This window comes from Bactrocera latifrons, unplaced genomic scaffold, assembly GCF_001853355.1.
Source record: "Bactrocera latifrons isolate USDA-ARS-PBARC rearing strain unplaced genomic scaffold, ASM185335v1 scaffold_24, whole genome shotgun sequence".
In the NCBI taxonomy this organism is placed as follows: Eukaryota; Metazoa; Arthropoda; class Insecta; order Diptera; family Tephritidae; genus Bactrocera; species Bactrocera latifrons.
The window spans coordinates 1,556,656-1,570,926 of NW_017535963.1; the positions used below are offsets into that span (position 1 = coordinate 1,556,656).

Sequence of the window (14,271 nt, forward strand, 5' to 3'; positions counted from 1 at the left end):
TAAAAAATTTTATATAAATTTTATTGCATTTCAAGCAAGTAATTTCTTATTGTATTAACCAACTAAGATTTTTATAATTTTTTTCTATATATTGCCATTAAACTTTGCAGACTGTTGACTGAACGTAAAGTTGTTTTATTTTCGTATTTTTACTTTTATTTTATGTATATACATATGTACATATGTATGTATGTATGTATATTCTATCCTGCAAATTTAAATTAATAAAAAAAAGTATTTATTACACCAAATGATTATTTCTTCAACAACTATTTGTATAAATTATTATTTTTATTCAAATATTCAAAATCCCAAACACACACATACTTAAGTAAATACTAAAGTCTTTAATTTGTGCTAAGCAGGCCGCACAAACCAAAAAATTCCGTAAGGACACAGTAATTTGTATATACACACCAACACACATAAGGGTAAATCCCCAGATGAAGTAGGGAACACAATTTCCAATAAAAGCAAATAAAATACACTTTAAAAATTGTTTTTTACTTTACGAAATTGGCTACTTTCTTACAAAAGGTAACAAAAAATAATCTCAAATCAAGGCAACTTCAAAAATACTTACCAACATACACTACTTTGTAAATATATAATTAAAAAAACTAACTAGGATTATGTAACAAACGATTACCGGTAACAACTAGTGATTTACGTAGTTAAACTAAGTCTTTGGAAAATCAAAATTAAACAAAAACTTAAATAGTAATAAAATAAAAAGCATAAAAATCTTAAAAGTTACAACATATTAGCGTTAAATTATGAAAGTTACTACGAAAAGTGCATATAACGGTACTCGCTAATAGATACAACAACAATTTAAACATCAAGAGCAGACAAAGCACTTTATTTAGCTACTCAGGCTGTAAATATTCACTACAACAACAACTACTTACATATATATAATATTTGTAATTCATGAGAAATCAATTATCTGAATGCATTGTGACCAAAAAAAAATCTCAAAAACTAATTTGAAGGCACTTTCACTTACAAACTCAAACAAATAATGTCATCATAGCTAACACCGATTTGTCGGCGCATCTTCTCGACGATTTGTAGCAACTCGAGACTTTGCGCATGCGTAAATAATGGGCATTCGAGTAGGCGTTTCTCTATGCAACGGCGCACTTCTTCGGCCTCGTAGCGCAGGCCACAGGCGTTTGTGTGGTTGAATTCATATTTTGCGGTGGGCAATGGCCAATTTTCATTGACATTATTGGGTTTCGTTAACGATGTACAGCACCAGTAGTTGTTGAGCTGTAAATGAGAGGAAAAAAGAGTACAAGAATTTTGAATGAAAGAGAGTACAAAATCGTGAATGAAGGTGTACAAATGTGAGAGAAAATATGGGCGCGAAGATAGAAGTTGAAGAAAAATATCACGAACTCTACGAATTTTGAAAATAATTATATTATTCATATAAAATCAGCAGCAAAATTTTTTTTTACAAAGTCATGGCAACCCTGGATTTGAATATTTTTATAAATTTAATGAACATTTCCATGCGTTTCGGATGCCCTGTTGCGTTTTAATAGCAAGCAATGGCAAAATTTTATAAAAATCGGTTTTCAACGCCTGAAAGCATGCTTCTCACAGCAGAAAACATAAGATGAAGTGCCAATTTGACATTAAAGTTGGCAATTAAATTTAATTAATTGTAAATATAGTTTTTATAATAGTTGTAGCACTAGTAATATAGTAGTTGTTGTTGTAACGGCATAAAAAATTCAGCAAATTACCGTGGGCACGACCGTCGGGTCTAAGTAACCGGAACGGAATCGAATTTATATGCGGTGCAAGCACTGCCAACTGGATACCATGCATGGAAATTACTCCAGGAATACTTTTTGTCGCTACAAAAACAACAGCGTTCATCAAATTGTATGGGAAATCCAAATACGACTTCGTCGGATATAAATATCAGTTTGTTGTTGTTGGTTGTGTTACGATATTAAATACTTCACAAATAATTGTGGCTAATACTATCGAGTTGACAGTACTTGGACGGTTAAAAATCCTGATCCATTCTGGTTCGGTTGATCCGACTATCGTAAGATGGGACTCATAACGTCTACACAACTGCCTTGTGAAAAATTTATACTGGATCCTATCTGTTTGCTGTAGCTCTCTGCTCGGCTGTTGAATCGTGTACAACAACTGTATACAAATAACTGTAATGGGGGAATTTTGAAACTATTGAGTTTCGACTGCAATAATTTTGACTTCAACCACTAAGTAGAAGTATTTTAAGTTGTTACAAAAAGAATAATTTCTAATTGAAATTTTAAATTATAATTTGCATTTCACATAACCTCAAAGCCTTAATTCTACATTATACCCGACAGGTCACATTTGGAGGTCATGAAGTCGTGAGCTGCGGCTTATCTCAACTCTCATCAATATTTGGCAAATAGTAGTGCAATAATAACATACTTGTTTCGCAACAACAAGAAATCAATCCATTAAATAACACAAAGATAAGGCCGATTTCGTCACATCACTTATCTAAATAGTTGAATGCTATTACCCTACATAAGTGGTATATGTGTATATGTGTATGTATGTATTTACCATAAGTAGCGAGCCAGTACTTGTGCCATTTATCAATAAATTGCGAACAAAAACAAAAAATCACAAAGTGGATGATAAAAGCATGCAAGCACCAACCTTGATTTCCCCCTTGCTGCCCAATAACTTGGCGCAGTTTTCCAAGTGCTCCAAAGCCGAAATGCAGGCAGCCAATTTGCGATTCTGACCATAATCCAAAATGAATTCACATTCCACATCGGCACCGACGTTATTCAGCTGAGCATTGCACTTAACATGCACCGGCGCAGAGCCGTAGATGAGCTGTCCCAATTGCAGCGCATATAAACCAAGTTCCAGCGTGATGGAACTGCACAGTGAGCGCTCCACATAAGCTTGACAGCCGTGCTGCACTTGTATGTGTGTTATCTCGCCAATACAATCGGACTGCAGCAGTTCATGGAGGCGTGCATAGCTGGGAAAGCAGCGGGACCACATGCCTGCAGCACAAAAATTAAATTAAATATAAATTAAATTTCGTTCAAACACACCAGACACACTCGAACGCACCTTCCATCAGGAACACATTGCGCTCCTTTGCCACACGATAGAGCTCTTCGGCTTGTGGCACACTCAAACATAACGGCTTCTCACACAACACATGCTTGGCACGCTCCAACATTAGCCGCACAACACGATAGCGATAGGCATTCAATGTGCCCCCGAAGACCACATCGACGTCCGCGTCCAGTGACAAAGCGTCGAAACCGTCATAGCACTTTGGTATTTCGTGACGTGCGGCGAACTCGCGCGCACGTGCCATTTCCACATCAGCCACAGCCACCACGGTGTGCTGGCTGTCCTCTATGGTGGACAAGGCGTTGACGAAGTCGTGCGTTATGCTAGTCGCTGCGGCGATGCCCCACTTAAGCACTGGCATAATCTTTGTTTGCGGATGTTTGTATGTATTTTTTGGTATATCTTTTGCAGTTAGACCTTAGACGTCCTATGAAAAACTAATCAATACCATTTTACACGCTGCATTTCAGAGGCGTTGGACTAATGTGATGCAACGGTCGGTTGTGCCGTTATCAATGCAAATAATCTTGAGTGCTGCATTAATGTATGCATTAGCACTTCAATGCCCTATGTATGTATGAAAATTTGATTTAAATTTATTTTAGTGTTATTGATTACGCACCAACAACAAATTGCGCTGTCAGTACAAACAGCTGTCTCTTATACACATCTAGATGTGTATAAGAGACAGGCATTAATGTATGCATTAGCACTTCAATGCCCTATGTATGTATGAAAATTTGATTTAAATTTATTTTAGTGTTATTGATTACGCACCAACAACAAATTGCGCTGTCAGTACAAACAGTACAAACAAAATACAAAAATATAGTATAATTAAGGTTATCATTTGAACTGTTTTTAGCAGCAGGTAATGGATGCCAAGCATCTTTGTTTATTACGTGCAAAAACGGTAAACTAATTAAAGCGCTTTACATTTTCTTTTTTGTCTGAAAGACATTGCTCATATAAAAATGTATATACATAAGTATAAAATAAATTCATTTACGTCATTATTGATCTTCGGGGAAGACTACGCCGATTTGACGTCTGATTTCATCCTGTATTTTGGCAATAATCAAACTCTCGTTATGTGTAACAAACTCGTTTTCGGTTTTACCGCTCAAAATGGTTTTACGTGTGGCCTCGGCTTCATAGCTCAAACCTTCAGAATTTTTATAGTTTGTAGCAAGTTTTGCCTTTGGTAGTGGCCATTCCTTCTCTTGACCATCAACGTCAGTAATTTTTGTGGGACACCAGAAATTGTGGATCTGTTGTGTAAGTTAAAATTAAATGTTAAAAATTGTAATAATTTGAATTCAAATCACAATTTACCGTAATTTGGCCTTTAGTGCCCTTGAAGATCGCTCTGTTTGCCAGCTCTTCTTTGGCGCCGAAAGTCAGTTTACCAACGCGTCCACCGGAATACTGTAATTCGGCTTCAACATATTTATCCACGCCATCTTCGTTGAGTTCTCCCTTGGCAATAACCTTTTCTGGTGCTTCTTGGAAGCCCCATTGTGATGCCTGTATGTTATAAACACCCAAATCCAGCACGACACCACCGCCCAAATCCTTCTTGCTATAAAAATAAAGCATAATTGCAGGACAAAATTATGTATTAATATATTTAATGACACTTACTTTAAACGTTCAACGCCACTCAAGTCGAAGCCGAATGCAACTTCCACTTCTTTAAGTTCACCCAACGCGCCGTTTTTGATTTGCTGACGTGTGTACTGGTAGGCAGGGAAGAAACGCGACCAGATTGCTTCCATGAGGAAAAGCTTTTTGCTTTTGGCAAGATCAGTCAGTTGCTTGGATTGCTTGTAATTCATGCATAATGGTTTCTCGCACAAAACATGCTTGCCATGCTCGAGAAAGAGCGAAGCAATTTCCAAGTGCTGTGGATTCAAGGCGCCAACATAGACAATATCTAGGAATGGGAAGGAGATGAAATTAAAAACATTAGTAATCTAAAACTTAAGTTAGTCGCAAGTTCGAGCATTGATGTTCTTCTGATTTTCATTTAAAAATATACAACTATTTTAATTTGAAGCTTAACTTCGATAAGGGACATACACACCTAGTGTGAAATTTTTAATAAAATGTTTTTATATTTTTTTCATACTCCGATATACTATAGCTTTGAAAACCGCACCCTACAATTTTAAATTAATTTTTAAATTTTTTTCTCGAACAACATTTTTTGAATTTACTGCGATGTTACTCACAGACAAATTATCCGCTCACTAATTGTATACCTTCTTATGACCCAACATTTTTTTGATCTGAGTGAAATTGAATTTTGAATCAAACAAAATTTTGGCATTTTTAAACTTTAACACTAGCAAGAGTCTACACTGAAAACTGAAAAAATGCTGATTACGCCACTCAAAGTTGAGTATGCGTTGAATTTTAATGGGCAAGTACTAGTCATACAACATTTCAAGTGTCTGCGAAAATTAAAATAACTATTGTTCGAAGTATGATAATCATATGCACTTATAAAGCATTAAAAATATTTCTTGCAACAATTCACTTCACTAATTTTCTAGTTTGTTTCACGGCAGCAATTGCAATACACTTTTATATACTCACCAACATCAGCAAATTGAGCCAATTCCTTGTAACTACCAAAAGCATTTGGAATGTCATGGGTCTTGGCAAATTCTTCCGCACGATCCTTTTGACGTGCCGCTATAGCGACGAGTTTGTGATCACTCGCTGGTAGTGTGCTCAAACCAACAGCAAAATCGTGGCTAATTTTACCAGCAGATGCAATACCCCAACGCAAAGCCATTATAATTTATTATATTAAAGCGGTGAACAAAGCTGTAAGCTGTTAGAGAATACAGTTAAAACTGAATGAATTTACTCGAGTAAGTTTATTAAATACTAAAATAATCTACACCAATTGGTAAGATAATAACGCACACGTAGATTTTGCTACTTTCTTTGCTATTGGGTTTTGTTGTTGAGATAATTACTGCTGCGCTCACTGATATAGTACGCCAACTAATGATATCGGTTTTTGAAGTGACCCCTTCCGAGTAACACAATCTAATAAAAATGTATACATATATACTGCTATGCGTCCACTTGCATATGACGTTGCAATATTAAATAATTGTTCAAGCATAGATCAATGAATTGGATGAATTTCCCAACACCTTCCATAAACATTAATCTGGAAACTTTTGAGTCATATAATTTAATCATATAAAAAAACGACATTAAATATTAAAACAACAAAAACAGCTGTAGAATATTATCACAACTTCAACCGGTATAGCGTACAACTTCTTTTCAAGGTCATTGAAACTTATCCTAAAAATTAATTTAGAAAAATTACACTTATAAAATTTAATTGCATACTCAACTTACATTTATGTCAATTTTATTCACAATTAAAATATACTTTGTGCAAATTTGATATTTATTCTGCTAACGAGTAAGGAATTCCACCTTCACAATAGCATGTGGTAAAAAGATGCCAGAAGATTTTGTTTGAAGATCTTACATTGAAATTCACATTGTAAGCCCATTTTTTATGTATTATTTCGCGAAAATGTTTATGAAAAATAATTTTTAAATGTTATTTCCAAATACAAGAATGAAAAATTAAAATAATCTTTATCCCAAACACCACATAAAACAGAAATCAACTTTTAATTATTTTCTAATCAATTGATTTACATTTAATGTGATTGGGCATTCTTCTTGGTCAGCTGTTGATTTCGCCGGGTTGTTACATATGTTCGCCGGTACTCAACAAAATAAACAGACGTAATGTTCCAAAGATATTTAATTAATTTGAAACAAAATGTGAAATTTATTCACAGAAACCAACAGGTAAACTATATGACAATTAATTCCTAATATTCTGCTATTATATTTTGCATATTTTGCACATTAGTTTAAACAACGGCAGTTGACACCATTGCGGTCCGTCGCTGCAGCGCCTGAGGAGCAGACACAACTGGAACAATCGCATATTGATGAAGCGGTGCGTTTGAATCCACTGCTGTCCCGAGTACCTGAAGCGCAATGGCAAAAAGTGCATGAAACTTTCTTGAATCACGGCTTCAATACAAGCAACTTTTTTCGCATTGCCGTTGGCAATCCGGATGTGCTTACACGCCCAAAACAACGTATAATTGATGCGTTTGAAAACTGGCGTAGTTGTCAATTCGGTGAGAAGCTGCTTTTCTTGCTGCTAACAAAATATCCAGAATTATTGAACGTAAATGACGGTTTACGCTTACGCAAACATATAAGTTATTTGAAAACATTTGCGGGCACAGATAAGAACGTTTGGAAGTTGCTCATGAACAGTCCCGATCTAATGGAACAGTCAGAACATCGTATAGAAGAGAAAGTAAAATATTTAAAAGATGTAATGCGTATTGAAATACCCGAAATTATTAAATCAGAAGCGCTGTCGAAATCATTGGAAGAGATACGATGTCGGCATGTTTTTCTGGAGCGGATGGGTTTGTTTGTGCCACGACCGTTAAAAGCAAATCCAGATGAGCCTACGAAAAACCCACGCTTATACCAGATAACGAACACATCGGAGAAGACATTCGCCACCAAGGTTTGTCATGTCACGCTGATAGAATACGAGTCATTTAAAGAGTTATACGAGCGTGAATTGCAACGAGCTGAAGATGAAAATGAGGAAGATGAAGATGAAGAAGGGAAGGGGAAAAGGGGATACAAAAAGTGAAATACATTGAATTGCTGAACATACAACTTGTTGTTTTAATAGACTTTCAGGTGATTTTTAAATTTGTTCTTGAGTTATTTAAAGAAATTCGCCACTGCATCCTCTGTATAAACCACGCCCAATTGGCGGCGTATTTGATCCTCAATATATGATAATTCCAAGCTTTCCTTGTGCGTGAACAAATCACTTTGCGACTTATGCTCCGATATGCAGCGACGCACCTCTTCTGCTTCAAAACTCAACGCCAAACGATTGGGAAAATACGTACACAAATCGCTTTTAGGCAGTGGAAACGTTTTTTCCGCACCGTTAACGTCCAAAATCTTCACCGGACACCAATAGTCTGGCACCTATTGAGTTGTTGTGAAAAAAGGAATACGAAATTAAATTGACATACCTTGATTTGTATAAAAACAAACAACAGCTAGCTTACAGTTATACAGCCCTTTGTGCCTTGTATTACAGCCTTATTGTCAAAACGTTTCGTACTACTCAACAAAATCTCTGCTGCACGTCCCAAACCGAACTTCATGCAGATATTCGCCTCTTCATCGACACCATCCCCATTCAGTTTGCCATTGGCGGCGACGTTGGACGGCGCATAACCAAAGACCCACAATGCGAACTGCAGCGCATAGACGCCCAGTTCCAGTGTCACGCCACCGCCGAGACTGCGACGCCTGTGAAAAAATACAACAAAAAACGTTACATATTGTTAATGTGTTCATTGGATCCACTAAAAAGTTTACAATAACTCACATTACACGGCCCACCTTCTGCATGGGCAACCCAAGTGTACACTTCACGTTGAGCACATCACCCAAGGCGTCCGCCTCAATCTGTTTGCGTATATATTGGTAGGCGGGCACACAACGCGACCAAATGCCCTCCATGAGGAAACAACCTTTGCTATGCGAGTGTCCAATTAGCTGCAGCGTCTGGTCCTCATTCATACAAAGTGGCTTCTCGCAGAGCACGTGCTTGCCGTGGTCCAGCATCATGCGACAGATCTCCAGGTGGAAGGGATTAAGCGACGAGATGTAGACAACATCTGTGTGTGTCGGTATAATATACACTTTAGTTGAGATATCGAATTCCATCATACTTTGTTACTTACCAATATTTGGGCTGCGCGCCAATTCTTGAAAACTATTGTAAACGTGCGGTATGTTGTGTTTGGCGGCGAATGCTTGCGCCACTGAATGATAGGTGGATGTGCAAGCGGTGACCACGTGATGCTGGTATGGCAGCACTTTCAGTGCGGTGACGAAATCGTCGGCTATCAAACTCACCGGCGCCATGCCCCAACGTAAAGGTTTGGCAGTTTCGGCATTGCTTTCGGCGTTTGGTTTGGCGTCGCGGCAAGGACATACTAAAAGACACAGTAGAAGGTTGTAGTTAGATAGAGTAGTATATGTTTTCTATATTAACAACATGAACTATAACTAAATTATCAAATTAAAAATCAAACTAGATCCCGGTATGCCAGAGAACTGCCACCTCAATATATTTCCAAATTTGTTTAAGATATTTTTATAATGCCCTTAGCTGATTGTTGTTTCATTAAGATACCTCGCTAGATATATATCAGAACTAACTTCTTTAAAATGAACCTAGCAGAAATTTCAACTAATGCTTCATCATCGATGTTACGTTTCTGGTAAAGCGAGGGAAGGACAGAGACCTCCTGATCAACACTTCCTCAGACAGTCGGGTCTACGAAATCGGAATGGAACCAAATTTATATCCGTCCAAGGACTGTCAACTCGGCAGCATTCTTACAAATTGTTTCAGGGATGATTTCTGCCGCTACCACAACAACAACAGCCTCTTGATCATGTAAATCTTTGTTATTTCTATTACACTTATGCGCCACCCTTAAAGGATGGAGCCATGTGTAGAAGTTTACGCAAGTAAGAAAAGTTTTCGGAGCGCCATTCACTTGGGAGTGGCCAGAAACGATTATTTTACGTATGGCTCAAGCAGCTGACGACTTCCGGTCTTAGACCAAGTATCCTCTGTTGGCCATCCAGAATATCTGTTTGAAGGCGAGCTAAAGTGAGAAGGCGAACCATCCCTTCCCAGGTTAGTGCGCTGCTTTTGGGACTCGCCACGTAAAAAACGCACCCAATGAAAAGCAAACAACAGGACCTGTCTTTGCTTGGAAACTCCAATTGCCGCCAAATAGCGAAAAGGAAGAGCGACTAGCGCGCTGTTGTAAACTCGGCTATAACCATATAAGCGTTTTCTACGTCAATAAAAAAGAAGAAGGTGACCCCTTAACAGCTATCCATTCAGCAACCCGAGTATATTTCGACAACGCAGACGTTTTAACCTTGAGGAACCCGACGTTTGACGGAAAAAATAGTGTGTAGCTAAAAGAAATGAAGAAGAAGCTTGGTCAAATCTTTACCAAGATTTATATTTATACACATCAGAGTAGTTCGAGACTTGAAGCGCTGAAAACAAACTTTTCATTGTTTTCGACGTTATTATATTACTCGAAAAAAATATGCAATCCCTCGTAAGTTACTGAGAGTGAGTCACCCCACCCCACCCTAAAGCCTATATAATATACCCGAGAAAGACCTGAAAACTCAAAAGAATATTTCCACGTCTGTTTGGGGATTATTTTAGGTCACTATATATCTTTCTTCACAACGCCTTTGTTAACTAAAACCCTGTTTATATACGATTAGCTCGTACGATAAAGGTCTCGTCTGGTTTGACCACTGTTAAAAACATAAAACTCTAAAAGTGGGATTCAAATATTTTTGCACAACTTTTTGCCATTCTTTTAAAGTGGAAAACGCTTTTCTAATCACTCTTTTTAAAACGTACCATTGAAGGTCTTCCGAACTATTGGCGCTCTGCTTAGCATCTGTTAGCTTGAAGAAGTTCCATTCAAAGGTCAGACCTCTCTCAGTGGAGGTATTTTAATAATCTAGTAGATAATCTGGATCGATGAGCCATAAAAACGGGTACTTTCTAAAGCATTGGCGCCTAACTGGTACACTTTAGTGTCAACCTCAATATATCGGTTCTTGAACATTTTACTGAAAAAACCTAGAGAGACATTATTCCTTAACCTTCTTTCCAGTTGAAACTAAAAGGCTGCTCTGAACCCACCGTTAATTTAAAGATTTGAATGTCTCTTTGGAGAACTGTCACCCTGGTCGGTCCTACACCAAGTTGTCAGGGGTGTAGGGGTGTAGTGTGTTTGCAATATCGCTGGAAAGAATTTCCGTATTGTCGGCCAACATTTCATCGTGCTCTTCGGACCCACATAGTCTCTGCGCAATAGAAATTAATTTTATTGCCATTGAATTTCCACCAGCTTTTGTGCATTTGATTTGATAATGTACGCATGTTGTTGACCATTTGCCAGCACGCCACCGAACTCTCCCTCCCTCGCTGCTAAGCGCTGCTACCATTTACAAACAACAACTCGCATTTTGTCTCATTAATCCGCGGCGCAAAATGCATACAAAATGAGCGAAACCGTTAGGCCARCAAAGCGACGACGACAAGTGAAAATACGCGCCACAATTTAGCTGACAAGAATGCGTAATTCACCGCTTCTCGCTTGGGTGAAATATTTGAACGAAATTACATTTTGAAATAAAAATAGAAAAAAAATCGAAGACACGTCTCAAAAGTAACAAAGCAATTTGTGGCGCTTTTGGCAACGGACAACGAAAGTGACCGACCAAAAACGTAAAAAACAACAACAAATGCATATATTGTTAGAAATTTATTTCGCCAATATTTAGAAAATTTTGAAAAGTGGARAAATACAAAGGAACAGCAAGCACTAGGGTGCCAGCCAAAGAGTGTTATGAAAGTCGACACGTAGTATGCAAATGAGCGTGCGCATGCGCAGAAGCGATCATGTGTTAGTATGGGTGTGTGTGTGTGTGTGTGTGTGGGTACATGCCAAAAAGAACACGCGGCTGCTAATGACAAATTTGCTAATTGAAAGTGAAAGTTAGATTTATAAGCGCAAGAAGCCAGTCGGTCACGACCGTGAACGCGACGCTTTCAGCCGCTTTCCGCATTGCATTAACGATTAATAACTCTATACATATGCATACATACATACATACATGTATGTATACATAAGGCGGCACGGTATTGCACGGCTCGCTTGCGCTTGCGCTTTGTCATTGGTCAATGGTCATTGAAGAAGCGCATTTTACGGCGCAGAATTCCATCTGCGTTGGCTTCCTTCGAGTTGCTCCTCACGCTGTTTGTACATTGACTGTATGYATTTGTATATGTGTGTGTGCACATGTGTGCAACAGCTGGTGGACCAACTGGCTGCTGCGTTYAAAGCCATAAGTGCGGCATGTCGCAGTTGCCACTTTGCCACACCAAATACGCGCAGTCATTCGTTGCATGCAACGCAGCTAAGCAAATATGACTAATTATGGGGGAAGCAGTCGGCAGCAGCAATGCAGGCGTTCAATTGCTGGCTACACACAACAATGCAGCAGTCGCTGTGCCAGCGGGCAGTAGGTGGTAGCCGCTGCAAATGCGCGTCAATATCGTCGAACATGTTCATACACACACACACACGCATATATATGTATATATATCTAGAAATGCATCGATAGTGCAGCTCTTTAACTCACATATACATCCACCTACTTGCAGCTCACATATACAAGCTTATAACCAAATGCATTCAAAGAAATATATATTATATATATCCCGACATACAGCTGTAAGGCTTYGTCAGTCACAGAGCTGTTACAATTATGCAAAATCTATGCCCAGCAGATGCAACTCTGACCGGGTCTATTAACATTGTCTTAATTGTTGTTGTTGTAGCGCTAAAAGACGTTTCCCAAATAGTTTCGAGGATTGTGCTAGAGCTGTCTCTTATACACATCTAGATGTGTATAAGAGACAGATGCAACTCTGACCGGGTCTATTAACATTGTCTTAATTGTTGTTGTTGTAGCGCTAAAAGACGTTTCCCAAATAGTTTCGAGGATTGTGCTAGAGTTGGCAGTCCATGGACGGATGAAATCCAGGTCCGTTTTGATTGCGTAGAACCTACCGGCATGGGAACGAAAGGTTTAGGATTTGCGGTTATGCTCTCCAAAACTCAAAGGAATGTGGAAAAGGATATAAATTCTGAAAATCTTCAGACACTGTGGGGTGGAGAACCATAAGATTACATTAACCCGTTGTACTGCACAAGGAACCGCTGAGCCTATTTGAAAATGTTTCCATAAGATTCCGGACTCACTTTCCTTACAAAACTTTAGCGAAAACGCTAGAAAACAGAAGAAACACTATCGCAAAGCTTAGATACATATACACATACAGGGTATGTTCGGAAAGTAAGAGGTCTGAGTCGATTTGAAAAAATTTATTGAAGCAATCGTTACAATTCTTTAAAAACTTTCAAAATATGCGCTGCCAGCTCGATTTCCAAGCATTGAAGGTATCCCGGAAAGCATTCTCCGGAATAGCATTACGAGCGGAGCTGCATGCTGCTTGGATCCCCTTTCATCGGCCTTTTCAGGCAAGGGAACAAAAAAAGTTTGGGGCACCACATCTGGGCTATAGTACGGCTGCGGAAGCGTTGGGAAGCCGGCCTTGGTTAGGTGGCTGTTCACAAGAAAAGCGGTGTGAGCCGAAGCGTTGTCGTGGTGCAACTTCCAATCGACTGCGATGTCTTGTCTGACCCTTCGTTTGAGTCTCTTGARGGCTTTCACGTAAAATTTGGCGTTAACGGTTTGTGAAGGAGGAACAAATTCATGGTGGACGATGCCTTTGATGTCACAAAAGACATTGAGCATCGTTTTCATTTTGGATTTGCTCATTCTTCCGGTCTTCTTCAGCGAACTCTTCCCAGTTCTCCAAAAAGGCCTGATGCCACCGAAACACACCACTTCTTGCTAAAGCAACATCTGGGTAAGCCAGTTTCACACAGAATTCTTTCTTATTACTTTCCGTACAAACTCTGTAAGTCAGTTCTAGATCTGAGTTGGGGGTTCCAATGGGCAGAGTGAAAAGGAAGATCAAAGTCATTCAAACGAGAACATGCAGCTTTAGGTGTGGCTCGAAGCTCATCGCTGAAGTAGAAATCGATTTTCGTATAGAACTCGTCTAGTCTTCGTATATTTCAAGATACTTGCGAGAGCCGACCAAAGCATGATATTATAAGGGAAGCTGGAATCAAGAACTAATCTAACAATTCGAGGAGAACTATTTTAATTTGAAATAACTTAAGCTGGAACCCACCACGTGACCTACATTCTTTATAAAATAAATTTAAACAAGTAAGGAGGGGCTAAGTTCGGGTGTCACCGAAAATTTTATACTCTCGCATGATAAAGTGATAATCGAGATTTCTGGCGTGGTTGTGAACCGATTTCACTCATATTTGGTACATGTCATCA

General features: G+C 38.6%; 4 protein-coding genes across 4 annotated transcripts in view; 1 reads left to right on the forward strand and 3 right to left on the reverse strand.

The window, feature by feature from the left end:
• Nucleotides 1-833: 833 nt before the first annotated feature.
• Nucleotides 834-3,715, reverse strand: LOC108969083 (trans-1,2-dihydrobenzene-1,2-diol dehydrogenase). Its single transcript, XM_018933585.1, has 3 exons — nt 3,115-3,715; nt 2,686-3,044; nt 834-1,275 (listed from the first exon to the last, which is right to left on the reverse strand). The coding sequence occupies exons 1-3, from the start codon at nt 3,482-3,484 to the stop codon at nt 1,006-1,008; spliced, it is 999 nt and encodes a 332-aa protein (XP_018789130.1). The 5' UTR covers nt 3,485-3,715; the 3' UTR covers nt 834-1,005.
• A 245-nt stretch (nt 3,716-3,960) lies between these two features.
• On the reverse strand, nt 3,961-6,235 carry LOC108969084 (trans-1,2-dihydrobenzene-1,2-diol dehydrogenase-like; the record flags this gene model as incomplete). The annotated part of the gene is given in 5 exon segments (XM_018933587.1): nt 3,961-4,394; nt 4,459-4,705; nt 4,768-5,059; nt 5,725-5,987; nt 6,061-6,235. Coding segments are annotated over 4 exon segments (999 nt in total). The 3' UTR covers nt 3,961-4,136.
• Nucleotides 6,236-6,862: 627 nt separating this feature from the next.
• On the forward strand, nt 6,863-7,878 carry LOC108969090 (transcription termination factor 4, mitochondrial). Its single transcript, XM_018933594.1, has 2 exons — nt 6,863-6,978; nt 7,043-7,878. Exons 1-2 carry the CDS (start codon nt 6,916-6,918, stop codon nt 7,853-7,855), a joined length of 876 nt encoding a protein of 291 aa, XP_018789139.1. The 5' UTR covers nt 6,863-6,915; the 3' UTR covers nt 7,856-7,878.
• Nucleotides 7,867-14,271, reverse strand: part of LOC108969088 (trans-1,2-dihydrobenzene-1,2-diol dehydrogenase-like) — a 66,484-nt gene continuing 60,079 nt past the window's right edge. Inside the window, exons 2-5 of the mRNA XM_018933593.1 lie at nt 8,973-9,227; nt 8,615-8,906; nt 8,289-8,535; nt 7,867-8,205 (exon numbers count right to left, since the gene is read on the reverse strand). Of these exons, the coding sequence (XP_018789138.1) occupies nt 7,930-8,205; nt 8,289-8,535; nt 8,615-8,906; nt 8,973-9,227 (1,070 nt within the window). The 3' untranslated portion in view covers nt 7,867-7,929. The remainder of the gene's footprint in view (nt 8,206-8,288; nt 8,536-8,614; nt 8,907-8,972; nt 9,228-14,271) is intronic.